This window comes from Colossoma macropomum, unplaced genomic scaffold, assembly GCF_904425465.1.
Source record: "Colossoma macropomum unplaced genomic scaffold, Colossoma_macropomum, whole genome shotgun sequence".
Classification (NCBI taxonomy): Eukaryota; Metazoa; Chordata; class Actinopteri; order Characiformes; family Serrasalmidae; genus Colossoma; species Colossoma macropomum.
This window is the reverse complement of record NW_023494785.1, coordinates 23522379-23545266: the sequence shown is the minus strand read 5'-3', so window position 1 is coordinate 23545266 and position 22888 is coordinate 23522379. Positions and strand designations below refer to the sequence as shown.

General features: G+C 39.3%; 2 protein-coding genes across 2 annotated transcripts; one reads left to right on the top strand and one right to left on the bottom strand.

Annotated features, from left to right (window-relative positions):
- Positions 1–385: 385 nt before the first annotated feature.
- Positions 386–9685, top strand: sybu (syntabulin (syntaxin-interacting)). Its single transcript, XM_036587792.1, has 8 exons — positions 386–683; positions 4196–4240; positions 4451–4631; positions 5009–5209; positions 6260–6362; positions 6764–6913; positions 7632–7787; positions 7888–9685. The coding sequence occupies exons 2-8, from the start codon at positions 4217–4219 to the stop codon at positions 9074–9076; spliced, it is 2004 nt and encodes a 667-aa protein (XP_036443685.1). The 5' UTR covers positions 386–683; positions 4196–4216; the 3' UTR covers positions 9077–9685.
- Positions 9686–13926: 4241 nt separating this feature from the next.
- Positions 13927–22345, bottom strand: ebag9 (estrogen receptor binding site associated antigen 9). Its single transcript, XM_036587781.1, has 7 exons — positions 22019–22345; positions 21463–21556; positions 18255–18333; positions 17595–17753; positions 17389–17496; positions 15947–16038; positions 13927–15581 (listed from the first exon to the last, which is right to left on the bottom strand). Exons 2-7 carry the CDS (start codon positions 21543–21545, stop codon positions 15464–15466), a joined length of 639 nt encoding a protein of 212 aa, XP_036443674.1. The 5' UTR covers positions 21546–21556; positions 22019–22345; the 3' UTR covers positions 13927–15463.
- Positions 22346–22888: the final 543 nt, after the last annotated feature.

Genomic DNA, 22888 nt, shown 5'->3' with positions numbered 1-22888 from the left:
CTACCACCAGAGGGCAGTATTTGTCTTTATTTTCCAGGGGAGGGTTCTCTGTCAGATGGGCTTTCACAACAAAGACAACACAGTTAGGCTCAGACAGTCATCTAGTGGTATTTTATAGCCTTTTATTTGATCAAGCACTCTAGCTGGATATGTTTCATCTTTAAATGGTTAGAAACTGTTTATCGCTGTTTATACTCGTGAACACGAAAATTGGCTTGCTACGCACTTCACGACCACCTAACAAAAATAATCAAATAATATGCTAAAACAAGGGTTCCTTCTAGTAAAGGTAGCCAAAGCTCCTTCTGAAGCTCTGCGGTCTGATCCACTGAACTTCAGCACCTTGAAGAGGTGTAAACACAGCCGAGCTGAGCTTCTCCATCTCCATCACTACCGAGTCTGCTCAGCCCGCTGGCGCAGTAAGAGTTAATCCTTGTTGCGTTACATAACATACTTGGTAGATCAGTCATATCAGCCCCAGAGCAGCGCTGTTGTGAGAGCCAGTGTGGTCTCGTCCTGCCATCTGACCAAGAGGAGCACGAGTGACCGCCCCAGAGAGCGCACGTGAGGGACAGGACGACAAACGGCCAGACAAACAAGAGCTGGAGACCCCTGATTTGACATCTGACTGAGGAGCGCTGCGCATCTTCACCACAGAGACCCATCCACCTCTCCCAGCTCAGGCAGGTGCTTTTACTTACTGCGTCACAACACTTACTGCTGGTTTTGGCTCCGAGGAGAGAGAATGAGAGCTCAGAGCGTGTCTGACTGACACTTAAAGCTCCGGTGTTTTTGAACTCCGAGGCTGCAGACTGACCATCAGCATGAACACTTAGATATGATGCATGATAAACATATTCATCAGTCATCGTGGTGTGCGCATGTCCTGAGATATTCACTGTAAAGTAGGCATGTATGGATCAAAGTAGGTTGGCTGCTGGTTAACAGTAGCCTGTTAGCATGTTAGGTGGGGCAGGTTGATACGCAGTTATTCAGATTCAGCACCAGCTCAGTGGACAGCACGTACTGTACTCTCTGCTCTGTACCCTGTGAGAGTGCAGCTCCTGATGGTGGTTAATTAAGCTTATTGGTCAACACTGCTGTATTACAAGCTTGAATGTCCTCAGCATCTCTACAAGAATGTCAACAACGGTATCAGCCCCTTTAAGAAAACCATAATAATAGTGTGTTATATATTTGGACATGTGCCTCTCTTTGTGTTGGTCTGTTGGCTGTTGTTGACTTACCTGTCATTTACACAAATGAAGACAAAAAAGACTAAAAATGCTGAAGGGACTCGTTCTCAGTCAACAAACCCAAGAATAAGTCTTTATAATCCATTATGTTGCCAAAATGGCCTATAATCCTACTTTTTCATGTACTGTATTATTTTCCTTGGGGTCCACTTTTGTTTGTGTCGTTTTATGTCCCAAAAATAGTCATGATTATTGTTTTAAATGACCATTTTCCAATCTCTCTTCATTAGAATGAAACAGGGTGTTTTTGTTGCTGTGCTTACTGTTACTTTAAGAGTAAGTATGTAAACAGGCTCTGTTCTGATTGCCTTGCATTGTGCCTCATTCACTAAGCAGGTAGTAGCTGTTCATTGTAAATGGAGTGCATTTGGTTTTGGTGGCATTACAAAAACAATCCAAACAGACAGTTTTAGCAGCTTTTTCCCATCTTTAACAATGTTTACATAGTACATCAAATTTTTATTTTTAAAATGTGAAAAAATTTAACATTTTTTCACATTTAACATATTAAAACCGTCCTTGAAACATTTACCAATTCCAAAAATCTCCAGTAAATACAATAACAAGGTACCAGTTTGTAGCACCATCATCATTATTAAGGCTGTGAAATGTGCTTTTGTTTATTTGTTTATTTATTTATTTATTGCATGACTGTCTCTATCCAGAGGCATTGTGATGAGGTAAAAAGAAATGTTTGTGATTTCAACAACAGGTGATTTCTGTGTTCTGGTATTCTTAGGGTTAAATCAATAACCATAATTTAGAATGGATTACTACTTCATTGAAAACCCGTCTTTGAAGTGAAAGTGGTTCACTCGCTCAAATGCATTACATAAGGAGCCATGAGTCAGAGAAAATATGACCTTACTGCTGTTGAGCTCCAGCCATATTCCAGCCATAGAGTGAATACACATTTGAACTATAGTCAACATTGGCATTGAAAAATAGTCAACAACAGACTCCAGCTATCAAACAGTGACATTAAATATTAAGGTAAGCACACCAGTCACTGCTTCTCTGTCAAGCTGAAGGAAGGCACAATTCTTATTCATCTGTTTGACTAAGACATGGATGGAATACAGGTTTTATGACCAGTAAACACCTAAAGGTCTAGAAGAACTGTTGATCCTCTATAGGATTTTCATATTCTTCACAATATTTCATTTCTTCTTCATTGCTAAGTCTGTTGCTAGGGCACTGAGCTCTGTGGACAACACAAACTGGAGCAACTAACAATCTTGAAGCTCTCTGGATGAGAGGATTTATATTATGAAGAAAAAGAATTTGGTTGGATCGGAAGACATCAACAAATGAAAAGACTTGTAACTGTTTCTTTAACATAAACAATGCAAATAAGAAAATGAAAGTGTACTGAATATAATCCAAATAAATGTGTGCACCTTAAAAATAAGGGTGCCAATGAGGGTCCCTAAGAACACTTTCTCTTTTTTGCCTCAACTTCGCATTTCTAAAGTTAAAAATGCAAAGTACAGTTTGCAAAGTACAGTAAGGTACAGTTTGCAGAAAATATTCTGGGTAGAGAGCAAGATATATTGACTTTTAATTTTTTAGAACCACAAGAGCCAACACAAAATGGAAAATCTTTTTGGTGATCTCCAGTGCTAAGATATGTATGGGAAAGCATTCATTCTTTTACAAATTAAGCACAAAGCCAGAAAATGACCCATTACATATAGGGTCAGAGATGCATAACAATAAGACATCTGCATAAAAGATGAACCTTTGTTCAACACGTTCACGTATAAAAAAAAGAGAAAGGACATAAGAGCTATTGGTAGAGATTCCATTGCAATGGCAAATAGTAGAGGTGACAGCCGGCACCCTAGGCAGGGACCACGTGACAGTGATAGTCAGAGCCAGTGGATAAAATTAAGTATATGACCAGCACACTACATATTACAGTGCAAGCTCTCTAAGCAGAGTTTTTGTGTGCTAAAGAGAGACAGGGAAAGCTTATTGAATCCCCATGTATAGTAAATTGCACACATTTTGGTCCTAAAGAATGCAGTCAGCTTGGGTTTTCAGTTGGTAGAGAAGGTGGAAAATTCAAACGTCATCAAATGCAAGGACATGCATTTTCTCATTAAAAGTCCATAGCAAGCTGATATTCTCATATGTGTTTGTATGTGAGAGAGATATGTGGGGAAATCTGTGCTTTCCATGCACTTCATAACGAGCATATGGCTCTAAAAGGAAAAGACGTAAGACGCAGTGATGCGATAAACCTGGACCTTGCAGGGTTGGTTACGTCATTCGCAATGAAGTAAGCACGTCTGCCTTTTACATAAGCAGCCCTTTTAACCACTGTAGAGTCTGCTGAGAATCATGATGACCACAAGCCTTTTGAGCTGGGGATCTGAGTTATGTCATCAGACACTGTCAGGTTTCTTACGGATGCTAAATTATTAAACACTGATTTATAAATAAACAACAAGTACACATGCAGAGAGCACTCAATGCTGAAGAACAGCATTACTGCACATCTTTACCATTTTTTGAGTCTCTAGACAAGTATTTCATTTCACCAGTGATTAGCAGAAATTAGGTCATACTGCTGTTTTCAAGTGGTCTTAAGCAATGAAGGTTTATATATGACACAGTGGCTGGTCATGAGACTGAGGTCACAATCAAGCAGGAGTAAGTAGTTTTAATGATAACAGCCCATACCGGTGAAGGCTCTTCAGTCCATTGGTTGCTTGTGAATCATGACAAGGAACAGTCAAACTATGAGTCATATATAATGCTGTACACATGCTTTAGGCACACACTCATTGGACTCATTTATGTAGTGAAGTTAGTAACAGTGGTATCTAGGCATGTCTCACAATAGCTATTTTATACAGTGTTGCCTAGTTTGAGGAGGATAGGCCACATCTCAAGATGCTGCACCACCTAAATGTTTCTTTTCTCTCTTACAGATCTACCAAGACAGAAGCAGAATGGTGCCATTTCAGGAATATGAGGTGCGCTTTTGTCCACAATGATTAGCATTTTTTGTTAGACGATTTTTGTCTAGTTCTCTAGTTGTGTGCCTTACCTGTTATGTGTATTACAAGCAATAGGCACAGTCAATGTAGAATGAAACAAGATGAGTTTTTATGGCAACAGGACAGTTGAGAGGGGGAAAAATACTGTTGCAGTGTTCTCAGTAATCGATTTAGCATCCATTACAGATAAAGAAGTCATCAGGGAAGGCAAGCACTCGTAGTCGCATTCCCCGCCTCGTCCTTCAACCTTTCCGTCCTAAAGGATCGCCCATTTCTGAGCTTCCATTTTCAGAGGAGGAGAGCAAAGACTGTGACATCAGCACAGAGAACTCAAAGAGAACCATCAGTCCCAACAGCTTCTCATCAGGTACAGTGCTTAGATCCTCAAGATGCAGGGGTGCATCTACATAACACTGTTAAAAAATGCTTTCTAGGGAATTCTTAGATGAAATTAACAGTTCTAGGAAAGAAAATACTTTCATTGGTGTGGAATGTTTTCATTATATGAAAGATTCTTTAAACTTCTCGAAGCTTATTGTTCTCTACAAACATTTAAAAAAATATTGATTGAAAGGTTTTATAGGGAACCAAATGTGTTTCTTTGATTGTATGACTCCAGAAAACCATTTCTGCCACCTTTGTTATTTTTTGCAGTAAAAAAAAGGACAGTAGTGCATGTGTCTGAAAAGGCATCATGCATTGACCTTCACTACAGTAATTGCAGTTGTTCACTGCTGTTCCCAGATGACACTGGATGCCCGAGCAGTCAGTGTGCTTCTCCAGCTAAGACCCCATCTGGCTCCGATAACAGCCCTCTGGGGTCACCCCCATCAGGGGAGCGCAAGGCCACGGTCAAGAGAGTCCGAGTCAACGTGATGGCTGATTGGAGAGCCCCCACACAGAAGCACAAGAGGGAGCAGCAACGCCCCTCTGTACAGCACAGAGGTGGGTAAACGATAGCTTTAGATATAAGACTGTGGCATCCTTAAAAGTCTTCTTTTGTTTTGCAATAACTTAGATAAATTGCCACAATATGTTTAAGAATTTTATTTATCAGGAATTATGTGACCATTATGTGTCCACAAGTTGACAGTCTAAGTCAGAAAGTGGTTTTGAGTTGAGTAATGCTTTGAACTAATATGCCTCTGCATACTATTTACAAGGTCACCACTGTAAGGTGAAGTATTTTTATGTTTGCACCAGGACAAAATCTACAAGTGCACCAAGCCATGAAATGACAGGTGTTTCCTACCTGATTGTGTTCCGTCAAAGAGGCTGCTGATTGGTGGGCCAGTTGGACTGCAGATGGCCAATCAGAGTAATTAGAAGTAGTTAACTTATGTCATTGGTTGAACGAGTTGACCAACAGTCAAACTTTTTCACAACACAGGAGAACTGCTAGGTTTAGCAGTTGTTTGTTTTGTTTTGTTTTTTTTGTCACAAGTTCAAAGAGTACACATTATCATGGTTTTGTCCAAAGGAAAGAGATGCTTCTCAGGTATGCATACATGTGCTTAAGAGAAATTAAGGTTTTAAATAAGCTCACTCTGGTATCACTTTTTCAGAACACATTTATTATTGGTAATATTGCTGTTTAAATTTCAGTATTTGACCATCATTGAATTTTACTTTTCTGTGGTGCATGCTGTGTCCCACTGTGTTGACCATCTAAAGGGGAGTTTTAGCAAGGAAAGGTTTGGGCTTGGAAGATAAAATATAAAAATAAGACAGGGAGAGATCCAGCAGCTGCTGAAGAGTTAAATGCTGGACTATCCTCCTCTACTGTGGAGGCTGGAGAGCACTCAGTTCAAAGGCTGGCCTACCTACAGGTTTTAGGCTTAGTGAAGAAGTGCTTTGGTTGTGAAGTGTCTGTTAGATGTGCTTGGCTCTTGACTGACTGTTGCTAGTCTAATAAAAAGAAAACTGCAGTAAATGTAAGTCTGTGTTTGTATCTTTTACTGAAACATGTACAACGCCGCATGTCATGTCTTGCAGGTAGTGAGGCTGACTTTAGCTCCTCCAGTAGCACTGGAAGCTTCAAGACCCGTGATACTCCAGCCAACAACTCCACAGGCAAGAAGAGCTGCTCCACACGCAGGTAAAGCAGCGTACAGTAGCCTTGGCTACTAAAATAATACAAATAATGTTAGATTTTGAGACCTAATGAGATTTTCTTCCAAGTAAATCTTCACAAAGGTCAAATGTAAGGCTGCTAGGTCCAAGTTCAGAGCAATAAACCAAGAGTTTCCAAAATCAACCAGTTTTTACATGCACAATCACATGCTACTACCATACACATTTAGAGAGCCAGGAAAACATAAACCCCCTTTTAAAATGAGTTATTAATTTAGCAGAATTAAGCTTGACTATATAATCATCTATGCATCTAACTGGTTGAAGATGGTCTTGCAGATGTAAATGCTTTTAAAAGTACACTTGGCTACACCTAGTAATTTGGTGGAATTCAAAGACACTTTCCTTATGTTCTCTCCTTTCTAGTCGTGTGCCCCACATCAGGAGCCAGCCTGTGTTTAAGCCTCCAGGAAGCCCCACTGCCCATCGCGATGCAGAACTATATGCCCCTTACAGGACGCCCCCTAAAAGCCCCTTTTCATCAAATATCAGCAGCAACTCTAGCCCCAGCAGCAGGTAAAATAAGGGCCTTGTGTGTGTGTGTGTGGATCAGGCATTATAATCATAATCTCTACCCTTTTGCACACATGGCTACTGACTTTTGCTACTGGGGTTTATTCAAAGCCATCTTGTGGCAGTGTGTGGGAGCATTAATATTTCATGTACTCAGTCAGTATGTTGGTAAGCTTTGCTGGCTCTCATGTTTTGATTCATTTTTGCCATATTTTTGGAGGATAGGATTGTTGTATTGTGCCAAAGCTGCATCAATGTCTCAAAAGCAGAGCAATTTCAAGGATGCATGATGGAAACACATGGAAATGTGTTGATTTAGTAATGCCTGACTTGTGCCTGCAGCGTCCTCATTCACACCACACTATTTCTGGCAGAAATACAAAACCAAAGCAAAATCAGGAGGTCGCTAGTATATTGTGCTCCAATCCAAGCACGGCTGCCTGTTACCCAAGGCTCTGATCTACATTTTAAAGCATATTCATCCACTGCCTTCTCCTTTTGTATTCATACAAATGAATGAAAACATGCTGCGAACTCACAAAGGGTCTAATTGTTGGCCGCCTTTGTGTGCGGAAAATAGTGGCTGAATAGATGTACATTCAAAATCTAATTATTTTGTCTCACTTTTTATTTCTATAATGATGGAAACAGTTGCTCCCATTACTGGAATAAGGATTTCAGATTCTAATAACTCTTTTGACTGAAGTTAAATTCTTTCCAGGAGAACCACTTCTGGGCGCTACCATTCATGCGGGGACAATCATGGCATCAAGCCCCCCAACCCAGAGCAATACCTGACCCCTCTACAGCAGAAAGAGGTGACCATCAGGCACCTGAGGACCAAGCTTAAGGATTCTGAGCAAACAGTTAATGACCGGTAAGTGCTGTTCGTGCACCTCTTGCATACAGTCTCCAGCCTTCAAAAACTTCAATAGTGCAATGAAGCAGCATAATAGTGATTGTTTCCCATCCACCAGGGATTCTGAGATTCAGGAGTTGAAGTCCCAGCTGGGCCGGATGCGTGAGGACTGGATTGAGGAGGAGTGTCACCGTGTGGAGGCACAGCTGGCCCTCAAGGAGGCACGTAAAGAGATCAAACAGCTCCGGCAAGTAGTGGAGACCATGAAGAACAGTCTGATGGAGAAGGATAAGGGCATTCAGAAGTATTTTATTGATATTAACATCCAGAACAGAAAGCTGGAGTCCTTGCTGCACAGCATGGAGCTTGCTCAAAGTGGTGCCAACCTACATGATGAGCCCACTCTGGACTTCATCTGTGACTCTCCAGAAAGACCTTCTGCAGGGAAGCTGGAGGAGGAACTGCAGGTGCAGGATCAGGCAGTGGAGGAGATGGCAGACAGCGGGCTGCTGGTTAATGATGAGATGGCCAACCAAATGGACATCCTGGAGAAGGTTCTTATGTCCACAGCTGTGGATTCCAGCCAGGACTGCAGCGGCAAGCTCATGAACCAGCCACCAGGACTGTCCACTTTACAGAGTACCTCAGTGGACACAGAGAAGAGCACAAAAGATCAAATCTCCAGTGAGGTCTCTGCTGAACAGCAACATCCTGGTGAGGAGAAGGCAGTGCAGACAGATGAAGTCTTGCATACCCCCGATCTCCAGGCTCTCCTTTTGCAGCTGCTTAAGCTCCAGAACACTGGGTTCTCAGGCCTGATGACTCCCTCATCCAACGTCCCACAGAAGTTATCCAAAGCACAGGAACCGAACGTTCTCCAAGCAGAGGAGCACATCAAAAATGAGGTGCCACTTCAAGCTCAGGATCCTGACCTTGTGGAGATGTCTGACCACATACCCAATGACCCAGCCCCAACTACATTGGTGATTTCTCAAGATCCTGGTGGTTCAAACCAGGGCTCAGATCCTGAAATGGATCCAGGATTCATGGAGGAGCTAGACTTTGGTGTGAAGGATGCTTGCAGCAATGCAAATATGGCTGTAGTGGGGAAAAGTCACTGGAGCAACAGCTTCCTGATTGATCTAGTTGCTGTGGCAGCACCCGTTCTTCCCACAGTGGCCTGGCTATACTCTCAGCATGGTGTAGTTGGTGGGGCACCAGTATACAACATTGCAGCTTTGATTCGTGGCTGTTGCATTATGGGTTTGCACTCTCTCCGCCATGTCACACATGGGCCACACATGTAATGGTCTTTCACCTGTCTGCACAGCTAACAAAAGCACTTAGATGTCAATTTAAAGTAGTTTTTTTTGTTTTTGTACATTTGTGTACGTTTGTACATTTTTTATTATTATTATTTTCAGCTCCCACTTTGCACTGTGTATAGTTGCCATGATTTTAGGCAAGAATGGTGAACTTGAAGGGATTTTTGTTTGTTGTCTTGTTTTCCTCACAAGTTTGTACTGCTCCTTGCCATGACTTGATCATCTGGGTAGGTGGTCATGTTTCCACTGTGCTGTTCTTTATCAGTCCATTTCTTGCTTTTTGCAGAGTGATTGAGTGGAAATGGAATTGACTGTCAGTTATTGGAGTTTTGTTTTTTTCTTTTTTGCATTTATGTTGTTTGTTCCTAAAGGATGAAAACCCTCAGCCAAAGCTTAGTCACTATTTGTGTTCAGTGAAGATAATCTTATCCTGAGTTAAAACGTTTTAAATGTTTCTTTGTGTACTTGCCTACTCCCTAAAGATGGTCAATGCTACAGTACAATTGACACTTGTAATGTGCCTGAGCTATGTGCAATATTTGTTTGTATCAGATGTGCTAATATATTTATTATTAAAGCATGGTAACCCTATTCACGTTTGGACCTCTTTTTTTTGTTACTGAGTATTTGCAACAGCTATGGTACACTATAAAAAGAGTATTTTAATGTATTATTAAAGCTATTTCTGTAAAAGTGACTAATGTGGCCTGATGGGTTCAAATGACAAAATTTGAATTATGAAAGACATTTTTCTAAATCTAGTACTGCTAATGTGCAATAACAGCACCAGCTGATCAGGAACACTCTCTAGACTGCAAGCAGAGACCCAGCTGTCCTGACAACACCCTGCTGTCATGATTTGACAGAATTCTGTAAGCAAGTAAGAAGCAGTGATTGGCTGTATATAATGTTCACATGTCAAGGTGGTTATTTTGATTTGAAATCACCGGCTTGTATTTTAAAAATGTATCCCTTGTCCACATGAGACTGATCCATGGCTCTGCTTGTCCAAGGCAACCTGGAAATTGAGCCACCATATACAGTATAAACTGTGCAGCCCTTCAGAGAGTAGAACACAAACTGCAGGTAAACTGTACTAACTTGATGCAGTTTCCTGAAAACAACATGGGACATGGTTTTAATATAGAGCAAGATTTGAGTGGTAGGGACAAACTGCCAGTGATCCAAATTATACCATTTCATCTGTGAAAAATGGCTGAGCATGTATAATTGGCAGAGGAAGTGGTTCACTTATCCTCACTATTCATGTGAGTAACAAAATTTAATAGAGTAGGCTAAACTTTTGCTGAGGATTGAGGATAAAATAAACTAAACCCAGATTCACCACAGACCCATCAAAGTGCCACCTGCACATATCTGTAAACAGCACATGGCTAAATGAGGTGCCACTTATAAGTGACTAGCGTGAGAGCCAAACCCAACAAAAATGCACTGATGCTTATTTTACTTACTGCATAATGAAGGAAAACACACAGATAACAAAATGTAGCTTCTAACTACTGCAACAAGACCAAGACAAACCACCAAAAAGAAAAAAAAAAAGATGAGCTCAAAACAGTTCAAAAGACGATCTACAGTTTAGCATTAATCCCAGATTATAAGTACTTACTGTACTGGAAAGCTGTTTAGCACAGGGAATCTTACAGAGTGTGGAAGTTTGATCTCCAGATTAAACAGAAAAATGCCTGTATGGCAGCAGTATGCAATGACAGCTGCATAAAACCTACAAAACAGTCAGTATGTTAAGGTGTTAAGAACTGAGACAGCTGAATGTATATCTTCTGATCAAAAAGAAAAAAAGGAAAAAGAGCATAAGACAAAGTTGAAGAGACAATCTCTGGTTTAGCATTAATCTCAGATTACAAGTATTTACTCTACTGCAAGCCATCCTGCACAGTGTAGCCTCTTTGGATGTCTGTGATTTGTCTACAGAGTGATGAGGTTTGATATCTAGATTGAACTGCACAGTGTATACACCGATTGGCCACTTCATTAGGTCCACCTCCTTGGTGCACCTTGTAGGTCTACAATTACAGTCTGTAATCCACTGTTTTACCCTGCTTTTTAATGGTCAGCCCCACAGGACCATGACTGAGCAGGTATTGTTTGGGTGGTGGATCATTCTAAGCACTGCAGTAACGCTGATATTGTGCTGTGTGAGTGGATCAGACACAGCAGTGCTGTTGGAGTTTTTAAACACTGTCAACTTAAAAAAAATATAGATGTAAACTCAGAAACAATAGCTCATGTGTTGCTGCACAGTGTTTGTCATCCTCTAGTTCTTCACCACTGGTCACAGGACATTGCCCACATGATGCTGTTGGCTGGATATTTCTGGCTGGTGGACTATTCTCAGTCCAGCAGTGACACTGAGGTGTTTAAAAACTCCAGCAGCACTGCTGTGTCTGATCCACAGGTAAAGGAGCAGTATTTTCTAAAGTCTCTTGCTCATTTCCTTTTTCCCCATGATTATGCATCTTACACAAAAGCCTTTAAAGTTTAAAGGCTTTTAAAGTGCAAGGCAAGTTCCCATGAGCAGAGCTGACAGTGGAGCTGCATTAGTGGTTTTTTATAGCACTCGTTAGCTTTCATACACATGTGTAGTTTTATGTAAGAAAGCATCAGAGACTTAAAATGAGGGAACACTGAAATATGTAGTTCCAAGAATGTTAAATGGAATCATACCATCAACCAACCATTGTGTTGAGGTATCGCAGCTCTATGCTGCATCATTCCTTCATGCATTCACTGTGTAGTCTGCCAGACGAGGCTCAAATGTTGTGTAACCCAGACACAGTACAAAAAGTAAGCCAGAGCAATAATTACTGCTGATCTGCATCTGACATCAGTCCAATCAGACTAACAGAGTGAGCCACAGAGTGATGTCATGACCATTTCCATTAAATATCAAGAAAGTCCTGGTATTGGAAAAGAAAATATGCAGCCCTTTTAAAGATTGAATATCGTCGCTGTTCAAATAAAACCATGTATCTCCATTGTTGTCAATTTTTATTTTTCTGCATCATTTGAACACACCAGCTGTCCTCTACATTTTATGATGAATGGACCAATTGAAATGCTCTAAAATCACTTGGAATAAAATCTCTTTATATTAACTGATATTAAAAGTTAAGGGTTTTGCTCTCTCCTGTAAAGTTACTGATTTGGAGATACTTGTTTTTCTTTGGACAGTGACATTATTCATTTTGCTTGTGGCTACTTATTCTAATGGCAGATGCCAAAACCAATTGCAAAACAGCAAATTACAATACAAATACATTTTGTTTCCCTGTAATCTTGAATCAAAATGAAATGACTTCTGCCCACCTCTAAAATGTTTTCTGAGTTTTGACATCACCGTGCACCAGCAAGCCGAGAAAATATTAACCAAAAACATTTCACCTTCCCTCCCACCGATCACTAAGCAGAACACTCAGCTGGCTCAGAGACCCTCCCTGATTCCATATTACACTAAAAAATGTCACTGTATGAAAGGAAAATGCGTTACAATTTCCAATTCATATTGACTTTTTATTGATCAGGTTTTCCATTCTTTTACTAGATACAAGGAAACGTTTAAAAAATACTGTTCATAACACTTACCTGTGTGCTACAGTTGCAGCAGAGAGAGACTGTGTTAAGAATCATTGGAGGAGCCCTTTAAATGTACCTGAAAGCATAAAACCAGTTAAAACCACAATTCATCCAAAGGTCCCAGCAGGCCTACTTATCATCACTGTCAGAAAAACTGGAGATTCAAGGTTTTCTCCCAACAGTGATGTTATGCTCCAAAATGTGGGATATACCAAAAATGTTTTAACTGTAAAGAAACTGATAATACGTCCAAGGATACCAATAAATAAAGCATTGTGTTGACTGTGTTTACCTCATCATTTTTGGGATTGTATGAACCAAAGAGCTTGGGTATAACACAGAAATCACAATTTTAATCTCTACACATCATTACGTGTCTCTATCCAATATACTGAGTGCTGCTGCTTGTGTGACAAATCTTTTGCTGGGTTTCACACATCTAGCTATAAACCAAAAACTAGAAAGACAATGATGTGGATCCCTGACGGCTGCTAATGTTGGTGTTAGGTTACTACAGACTTGGCTGTATAGACTGTGGCCTCCATCTTGAGAGGATGATATGATGCTGATTTAACAATAATCCTCTCCCTGCAAAGCTGCAGCTCTTCTTCTTAGTTCAAATGAAGGGCACAATGCCTAAAATGCACCAAAATCATATTATGCAAAGACATGCTTGTTATCCTCTGCTCTTGAATCAGGAAGCTGCTTTAATATCAAAGTGGGTCAGGCTGCGCGAGCTCTGGAAGACCGGGGGCGTTGCTGAGACAGATGGGGATTACGACGTCATTCACAGGGCTAGAATATTCCAACAGTCAGAACAACACGTCTGACCTTGAATAAGCTTTGAAAATGCAGACATTCAGTTATTCTGCAGGGTATCTCTCATCTGGTAAACAGGCATAACATTAAAGTCTAGTGAAGACTGTGAGGATACATTTATATAGATTTAATGAGTGGGCCAATATTGGAATTACTAGGCAACTCATCAGCAGAGCAATTTAAAAAGCAAATTAATTCTGCTTCTAATGCCATCTGCACAGATTCACTAAGACCACGTGTTTTAGATCTACACCAGCAGTAAGAGCATCGTATTGCACTCATCAGCTAGTTAACAAGCCCTGGATTCAAGACAAACATGCTGAAGTGGGAACAGTGGAAATTAGAACAACTCAGAGTCTGAAAGGATCACTGTTTCAGGCCAAGACTGAACCACAGAATGGCTTTCCAAACATTTATTACAGGTGAAGGAGGAATGTGTGCAAAGAAACAGAAGCAATGTTTGACAAAAGACACCATCATGCACTTCATTGTCTTGCCACACATGGTAAAACCAATCTCAGAAACCTTTCCAAACGGATTTCAGAAAAAACTTTAGAACTGTCTCAAACTCATTATTAATGATCATTAAGCTTTGGAGAAACAGCACCCTGACTAGAAGAAGAAAAAAAAACCTAAAGGTAAGAAACTCAAAGGTAGGATGTTGATTTTTATCTGTGCCCTATGTCTCTCAAGGCTTGACTTTCCCTTCTCATTATAGCACAAGATGATGCCATCTCCACCATCCTCAACACCTTAGGACAGCCCTGAGCTTTATACCAGTACCGAACAATTGAGAGAGACATAAAGGTACATTTCCACATGACATTCTTCTTATTCACAACCAACCAACAAGTCAGTCAGTCTGAGAACACAAACCATTATCCTGTCAAAACAGACTCCAGTTGTTACTGGACTTATAAGAAGAGAATTCCTGCCTAAAACCTAAGAGGTGCTACATGTCCTTGGTGATGAACAGATTATTTACCTGATGCTTTCTATTACTACACTGAATGGAAACACACTATTCAATTAAAAATGGATATGGCATGAGTTGCTTTGGTTGCCATTTCAGTCTAAAACTGCAAGGTTACCATGACGACCAACAGTTTAACACTCACGTCTCAATAAACACTCGCTTCAAGAGCGGCCGCTCCATCACGCAACAGACACACTGCCTCATTTCAGATGGCACGCACCAGGCCAGACTAAGCCTGAAGAACCGATTTCTACTACATGAACAGAGATATATGCTCTTCTTTTCAGTCTCAGGCTTCATGTGATTTTGTTTTATTGTCAGATGACCTTGATCTGGGGAAGGCAAACTCCATCCCTTTTTTGAAAGTACATGCCATTACATAAGGCCTCATTCTGCAGTGACTCTTAATCACAGTTATGCTTATCTCACCACTGAAAATAGGGGGACGTGATGACAAGCTAACTACCATTCATTTGCTCTGCAAGCGGAAAAAGGGGTTGCATAAATTCAACAATTATTTGGACTATTACTGCCACAATTTAAAATGCTTCCTCCGTAATTAACTGTTTAAAGCACAGAATCATACAAAGAATGGTGAGAGGAAAAAAACAAAGACAAAAAATATTACAAAGGCAAGAAGATCATGTCATTCCCATCAGTCTTTCAAGTTTTATAAATACAGACACACTATAATCTGCCAAGTTTTTCTGCAGGTCTATTATATTCCCCAATGCTCCTGAATGCACAAAAAAGAAAGTGTTATTGTATTCAATACAATAAAAGGGAAAGAGTTAGAAAACCAGTAGAATTCTCATGACCAGTCAATAGACTCCCAAATTTGATGGCAAATGTCACAGAAGTGAAATGTGCAATGGATAAAAAGCAATGGATAAAAAGGATCAAAGGTATTGACGGAGGATCAGTTGGGGTTTTTGAGTGTCCGGCGCTCCTTATAAATGTTATGAAAGCTTGACTGCAATCTTCTGCTCCTTCTTCATCATTCTCTGAGCTTCCTTCTCCATTTTTTTCCTCTGCTGTTCCATTGCACGCTTCTCCCTCTCTGCCATCTTCTGCTGTCTGTAATCATCACATACACAAAGAGTGACATATTTTCCAAAAACCCAAGTCTTTAGACCAAGTGTTCTACATATAAAACTGAATTCTAATATGACAAGATGAAAAATAGAAACAGCCATGAGCAGCCACACATCAAAAAGAACTAAACGAAAAAAAAAAACAAAAAAAACTGTCGTTTAAATCTGACGGTATACTGCCATCTAGTGGACAAAGGGATGCCCATATTTTCTCTGTTCAATTTTCTAATTGCACATACAGTGTGAAACTGAATGGTATTTAGGCCTGTTGATTTCCTTCTTCCTCAAATACATCCTTTCTCAAATGAACAGCTATATAAAATTTGGCTACCCGCCGTAGAACTATACCTTAACACTTCCTCTGCCTCCCATGCAGCATCAGACTCATCTTCCCAGGCATTATTGTCCTCCTGCCAGTTATCCAGGTCCCCCAGCTCTGCCTGCAGACCACATGCACACACAGATTTCTTAATAAAGTCAATTTAAATCATGTGCAGATGAATAGGCTCTAAAGAATTCACACCTGAAATGTGCAAGTATAATGATACAATATGTATTGTGGTTTTTGCACCACCATATGACACACCGTATAGTGACTTTTGTTTACACCCAAACTGAATATTGGCATTATTTCTTTTGGTCAAACTCAACTGCCAAAACATAAAATATTTTTTGAAGATGAGTAAATCTAAATACAAACTGAATAAATACTAACATTTCAGAGAAAAGACACAAGCCAAAATAAAGCACCAAACTAGAACTAGTGTTTAGGAACTAGTGTTCCTAAATAGGAGGTGATTTGGGGTATCCAAATGCAAACATGGTCTCTCCACTGGCCATTTCACAGAGCTTGGATAATCAACCATGCAAGAAACACAAAACAAATAGGCTAGTTCCTTCCCCCTGCTTCCAGCTATTATTTTTAAATTTGCCATTGGGCAGAATTCATATTTTAAATGAATATTTTCCAAACAGAACAGGGGATTTTTTAATCTTCATGGTTGAAGTGTTTTTAATAGAATAGAACAGACTGAGAACCATTTCTTGTAGGGGCAGTTGTGTGCAAAAACATCAGGCAAATTACCTGTTTTGTTCATTTTCTAAGTGTAAGTAGGTTAACACATCCTCTACAGGACAAGTTAAAAATATCATTTTTTATGCTAAATTAAAATGGCATTTTTCCTGCTAATTTATGTGGATCATTTCTATTTCTATTATATCTGCTGGGTTTAACATGCTGGAAATATAAAATGTAAATAAACACGTAAATATTTTTTTCCTCCCCAAACATGTAAAATTCAGTAAATAAACAGTAATTGCGTTTTAATGTGCGCGGAGGTTCTCTGTAGAGGATGTGTTAACTTATTTTCACTTGTAATATCATCAGGGTTCTCAAACACTTGCATATGACTGTATGTCTAATATCACATATAGGGTGTGTGTACCTCTTTATGCCTCACGTAGGGACCTCAGGTACAGTAGACCTTTTAACACTATTAGGCAAATTACAGTAAGGACATGTTCCCAAAAAATTGGGAAATTCTCCTTGCAAATATTCTTTTTTTTGTACTTTATCATCCTTGTTGTGTTTCAATTGTAATTAGTCTAACATATCTGCATCAAGACCAGAAAACATCTATTAAGATCAAATGTTTGCTGCATTATCACTGTGTGTCAGAGAATGTCCCCATCAATGGAAATTACCATTACGTGTGTTAGTGTGTGTGTCTGTTTCGACACTGTGAAAGGAAGAATGTGGTCTACAGACGTAACAGGAGAACAGCACTCACTGAAGGCTGGATGAAGGACATGTCCTGAGCGGCAGCCAGTCTGCTGGAGAAGCCTGTAGCAGTATCAGGGACAGAGAAATTCACAGGCTCCCTCTTCTTCAAGACAATCTAGTAGAGGGTAAAGGGGTAGAAACCTATAAGCTTACCACAGCCATTTTGTGGATGGAGTAGAAATAAACAGATTCTTAAACCAAATATCAACCAACCTTTTGTGTTTTCCTGATGGTAGGAGCCATGTCTTTAAAATAGTCTGGCTCTTCCTCCTCCTCCTGGTTTTGCTGTGGAGGAACAGCTCCATTACCACCCTCAATCTTTATACTTGTTGGAGCCTCTTCATCCCACGAACTCCATTCTTCAATCTCTGGCTACAGCAGAAACACAAACATTGCACAGATATTACATAAACAAAGTAAACCTATAATAACTTGCAATAATCGATTTGTTTTTAAACAAGTGCACCATGTCCAAAGCAAAAATGAAAGAAAAGCATTTTTCTGGTTTAAGATACTTTTTATTCTTTTACTTAGGAGAAAAATATCCTACAATGGTCTGTCCTAGCTCCTCTGATGCCCTTTTCCCATTACATGTTGCTAAAAATGTGCTTAAATGAAAAACACAAAATCTTCTTAATATTAATATGCATTTGGTTTCATGAATTACATCTAAGGACTTCCAACTCTTGTTCTATCCAATGCTCACTGTATCTATGGCATTTAAACAAGAGTTATGCACTGAAGCTAAAGTCTACTTAAACTATACATATTTTCAGAAAACATACGAAAAAAAAAATAAAATGCAGATTGTTTTCATTGTTTAAAAAAGTTAATGTTCTTTCACAACAATAAGACATTAGGGTATACACTAACCTGTTTAGGCACAGAGGAATAATCAACAGTAGTAGGAAGAGTGATCTGATCACCGCTTAGCTTCCGTGATCTTCCAGTTCTGTTAACAAAAAAAGGGCAAAAGAAATTAAAGGGTGAGAACAAAGAGAAAGAATTGCTTAAAGGATGTGTTATTTATTATTAAAGATGACTTATTTATTTATTCACTCTGGTCCTGGAGAGTCCTGCACAGTTTGGAGTGGTAGTTCTCCTGCTCCAACACGCCTGATTCAACTCATCAATTAACTGCCAATTTTAGTTGGAGTATTAGGAGCAGGGAACACATCAAACTGTGCTGGTCCTCAGTCTCCCACTCCGGATTTATTCATTTTTAGCTAATTCCATATATAATTTCAGTTTCCACAACAGGACACTTTCCCTGTGAGGCTACAATGCAAGTCAAGGCCACACCATATTGTGATTTATTTGTCTCAAAATTCGCATTAGTCTCAAAATTTGTAAAATATGTTTGTTTGAATTTTTCATTTTATTTAGATTTTGGTGTTTCAGACCATTTCTAACTTTAGAAGTCGCACATCCCAAACTTATTTCATCATTTTGGAGATGCAAGTGATGAAGTTGGCATAATTTAACTATTAAGATGAGAGAGTTCATGGTAGGTTCTCTATACCTTCAATCTCAACCTGATGTAACATGTCTAATATCAACAGAACAAAAACATGTTAAGAGTATATTATTTGGATTTTTTTAGAGTCTGTGAGTAATTTAACATTATAAAATGGATAGTTTGGTCCTAAAACACGATCGGCCGGTCCACATTCAAAACTATTGTAAAAATATTTGACCGCTTCACAACAACTTCTGTATTGCGTTACTGTGCTTGTAGACAGGACAAGGCATATACAGTGCATATATGAAGTAAATAGCCTGAAACAGTACTCAACAAACCCCACATAAAAACCTGTTTTTTTTTAAACTAATTTAGCACAAGTAGGCTTATCAACTAAGCAGATAGACAACAGGCCAGTAGACTCCTCTAATAATATTCAGTGTTGAACTGAAGAATTTACTGAAAAATAAAACAATAAAACTGCAATATAAGTAGTATCAAACCTAGTGTAGAAAATTTATCTTTAGCACAGCTAGCTTGAAACAATATAAATCACATGAAGATGCCAGCAGAAATTAGTGTTATCACTAGGGAAGTTTTGTGACAAGAAAAAGCTATTTAGGTAAAGGTAAAGGCTTTAAAAATGTACATAAAAATTGGTGTACCCAGAATTTTGATAGCTATTTTTAAATGTAGCACTATTAGCGCTATATCAAAATATTATGATACATATCGTGTGTCATGAAAAGTATCATGATATTTTTGCCACATCACCCACTTCATGGCAGAGTTTCATTGCTACTTTATTTCTGATTTTCAGGCTTGTTGTGAATAATACTGAATCAAATGAAAAGGGAGTGTATCTTATCCAGCTCCAGAGAGATGCCAAACAATTATATGATGATACAATTATCAGTGTATTGCCTTTCTGGATCCATGCAGACTGGAGTAAATGAAGTGGATATGCTAATGTTACCACTTCTGTCGTTCACCAATATTTTCCTAGCTAGTGCCCACTTAAGTGCCTGTTCTTTTGAGTAATTCTGAATTTTCAAGTCACTTGAAGCCCATGTTCAGTTTACAAATGTCACTTAGCCAGATTTAACATTATTCACTCATTCAATCTATGACTTAACTCTGGCGAATTTCACTCGGAACATTACTAAGCCCGATGTAGCGCACTAGGCAAGTTATGAAATTCTGACTTCTACAGCATTCTGACAAATCGTGTCCACACATGGCTGAATCCCAAATGATGATTTGTTAGGTATATTAAGTTCTGTTTGCATTTTAATTCCTATGTAGTGCACTACATAGTGAGGAGGGAGCCATATGAGATTCAGCCCCAATGTGGGGACAATGTACAACATGGTTAACCTGTGCTAAATAAGGTAATTGCATAGCAATGCTAATGGAAATTAGCATTGTTGTTGCAGTGGTAATTAGGTCAGCAAAAACTACTCATAAATAAGAGTTTTGCATTAAACAGTGTTATATCATATTACAAGAAAAGCCAAAAAAGTTCATAAAGTGACTGCAAGATACAACAAGAGGCGACTGCACGCTATTATTGGTGGAATAATTGTTTATTTCTATTATTATTATTATTATTGTTATTATCATCGTCATCATCATCATCATCATTAGTGGTAGCAATATTAGTATTATTAAAAACAATGTAATTTTGAAAATTGTGTATTATCATTTAGGAACATTTGTTAAATTACTTCATGATCATTAAAATCACTGTAAAGCACAGCCTCTCGTGTCTTATTGCTTTGATGATGCACACTGGCTCTGTACTCTGATACACTGGGTTTAAAGAGGCTGTCAACTCAATGGCAAATACTACAAATATCTCAATGATTTGTAACCTTATGATCACTAACCAAAGTCCAACTTAAAAAAAAAGAACCAAATGGAGTGAGGAACTCCAGGAAAACAATTCTGTGCCTGATCAGGACTGTGTGGGCATTTCAGACTGCACAGTGACTGATAGTTGTGTAGCCACAGCAACATATTCAACAAGACAGCAGCAAGATTTATTTTTAGATTTCTTTGAGCTATTGTTATCTACCAGACATTTAACTGAGTCTTTGTGAGATATTGGATTATGGAGGCACAGTCGCGTTCAGTCAGGAGTGCCTACAGTAATCATGGTGGTAAACGTTAGTGACTAGCACAGGTAAAATGTGGCCAATTGTCCCAACACCGTTAACATTTGCTAAAGTGAATTGTGGATCGGTGGCTATGACAGGTGGCAAATCATTTAAACATTAGATTCTGATGGCTAGGTTAGACTAAGTTACAATCTGAAAGCTGTGCAGCTGTGTGTCTCCAAATCAATGCCACTTGCATTATTTACAATGACATTAAATAAATATTAAAAAAATGTAATGCTGTTAAACATAACAATATCAACAATATGAAACATTTAAAAAATCACCCAGCTGCTGTGTCTAAGCCAACAGACTGTCTGATACAGCTTGTAAGCACAGAGATATGGACTGAAACATAGTGATGTACTTTTCACATCAAGGCACTCACTAAACAGGAGCAAAGAATATAATTACAAACACTTTATGCTGTAAAACACCTTAAAAACCATCCAGAACTTACCTGCATATCAACCTTTTAAAGAAAGAAAGGATGGTTGCTATGCAAGTGCATATCTTGAACAGGCGAAACTGAGCGATGGCCATGTTGAAAATGTCTGAAAGATGAAAAAAATATATATATAATGTTACGTTGCATATATGCATGTACACACAGGTCAGCAATGACAATGTTATCTACATGAACAACTCAGAGTAAACATAAGGCGACCTTGTAAGAGGTATTTATAAAGCTATACAGGCTATTTAGGTGACTTTAGATCAGCGTATTCAGTACCAATGTTGGGACAGTACTCTTCTGAGACTTAATGCCAGGCTTTACTTTATTTGCAGAAACACACTGGTTATGATGATGTATGCTAAAGCAGAACTAGCAAGCTAGCTGAACAACTGGGTGCTGAGCTATCCTGACAGCTAGCTAGGACACAGAACCTCTAAACTACAGTATGACTGTATAAACTAAATTGTTCTTCTTTAAATATGCAGCGCTTCTAGTATTATAACTAGAGTGTTAGCTACATGCTTGTGGTAAACAGATAAAACCAGCTAGCTTTACTGACCAGGCTGAAGCAATGTGAGCTGCTCGCTGTGTAGTCATAGCACGGAGCTAGCGAGGTAGCCAGGTGCTAAAAACGAGCCCCACAGTGTCCCCACTGCTGCTCAGTCAGAGATAATAGTCAGAGGTAATATCTTTCCTTTTGCAGCTTTCCTTTGGCAACGAAATTAAACGAGCAACAAGGCTCATTTTCGACAGAGACTGTGAGACTCGGTACGTAGCTCAGCGGGCTGCCTGGCTCGGTTCACACTGCTCGCTAAACCAGCCATCGACTCTCCGCTGCAGCTTCGCCTTCACGCTCCACACGGCCGCTGATCTACAACTCATGTCCACCGAAACACTGCGTTAGATAATACACTCTTACTTCCGGCGACGACGACTCAAGATCAGTGGATTCGTACGACGCCTTTAAGGCGGATCAGCCGTGATGAATAAGAAAACTCTTCCTGCCGGTCATACATCAGAATATTCCGTGTTCACGATGACTCGGAGTTGGGAGTTTCAAACTTCCCAGGTACGGTTTTGGGAAAAATAGTCCTCATTTAAACCGCTATTTAAGTTATTATTTAAATGATTCAGGAAGAGTTTAAACTTCCTACTGTGGCATCTTTTGGGTCAAATCAAACCGATTCTAACTGATTTAAAATGTTACATTGTTCTTAGAACTGATAAATAATTCAGGTTTAATGTGCCATATGGCAGAGCCCGTTATCTCTTTAAAAAAGTTTTAAGCACACAAAATTTCAATGCTACGGAGCCCCGCTGATGACATCTCATATAAACAGAAATAATGCATGGCCACGCCTTAATAACGCATCGCAGTGAGATCCTAATGCCTGGCCACAACTTAGTAAGGCGTGGGAATGAGATAATT

Coding starts and splice junctions, on each gene's coding strand:
- sybu (XM_036587792.1), top strand. CDS start 4,217: ATGGTGCCATTTCAGGAATATGAG. Junction 6,363..6,763: donor AAGAGCTGCTCCACACGCAG/GTAAAGCAGCGT, acceptor TCTCCTTTCTAG/TCGTGTGCCCCACATCAGGA. Junction 7,788..7,887: donor GAGCAAACAGTTAATGACCG/GTAAGTGCTGTT, acceptor CCCATCCACCAG/GGATTCTGAGATTCAGGAGT.
- ebag9 (XM_036587781.1), bottom strand. CDS start 21,545: ATGGCCATCGCTCAGTTTCGCCTGTTCAAGATATGCACTTGCATAGCA. Junction 18,334..21,462: donor TTTAAAAGGTTGATATGCAG/GTAAGTTCTGGA, acceptor TTTTGTTAACAG/AACTGGAAGATCACGGAAGC. Junction 16,039..17,388: donor TGTCCTTCATCCAGCCTTCA/GTGAGTGCTGTT, acceptor TGTGGTCTGCAG/GCAGAGCTGGGGGACCTGGA.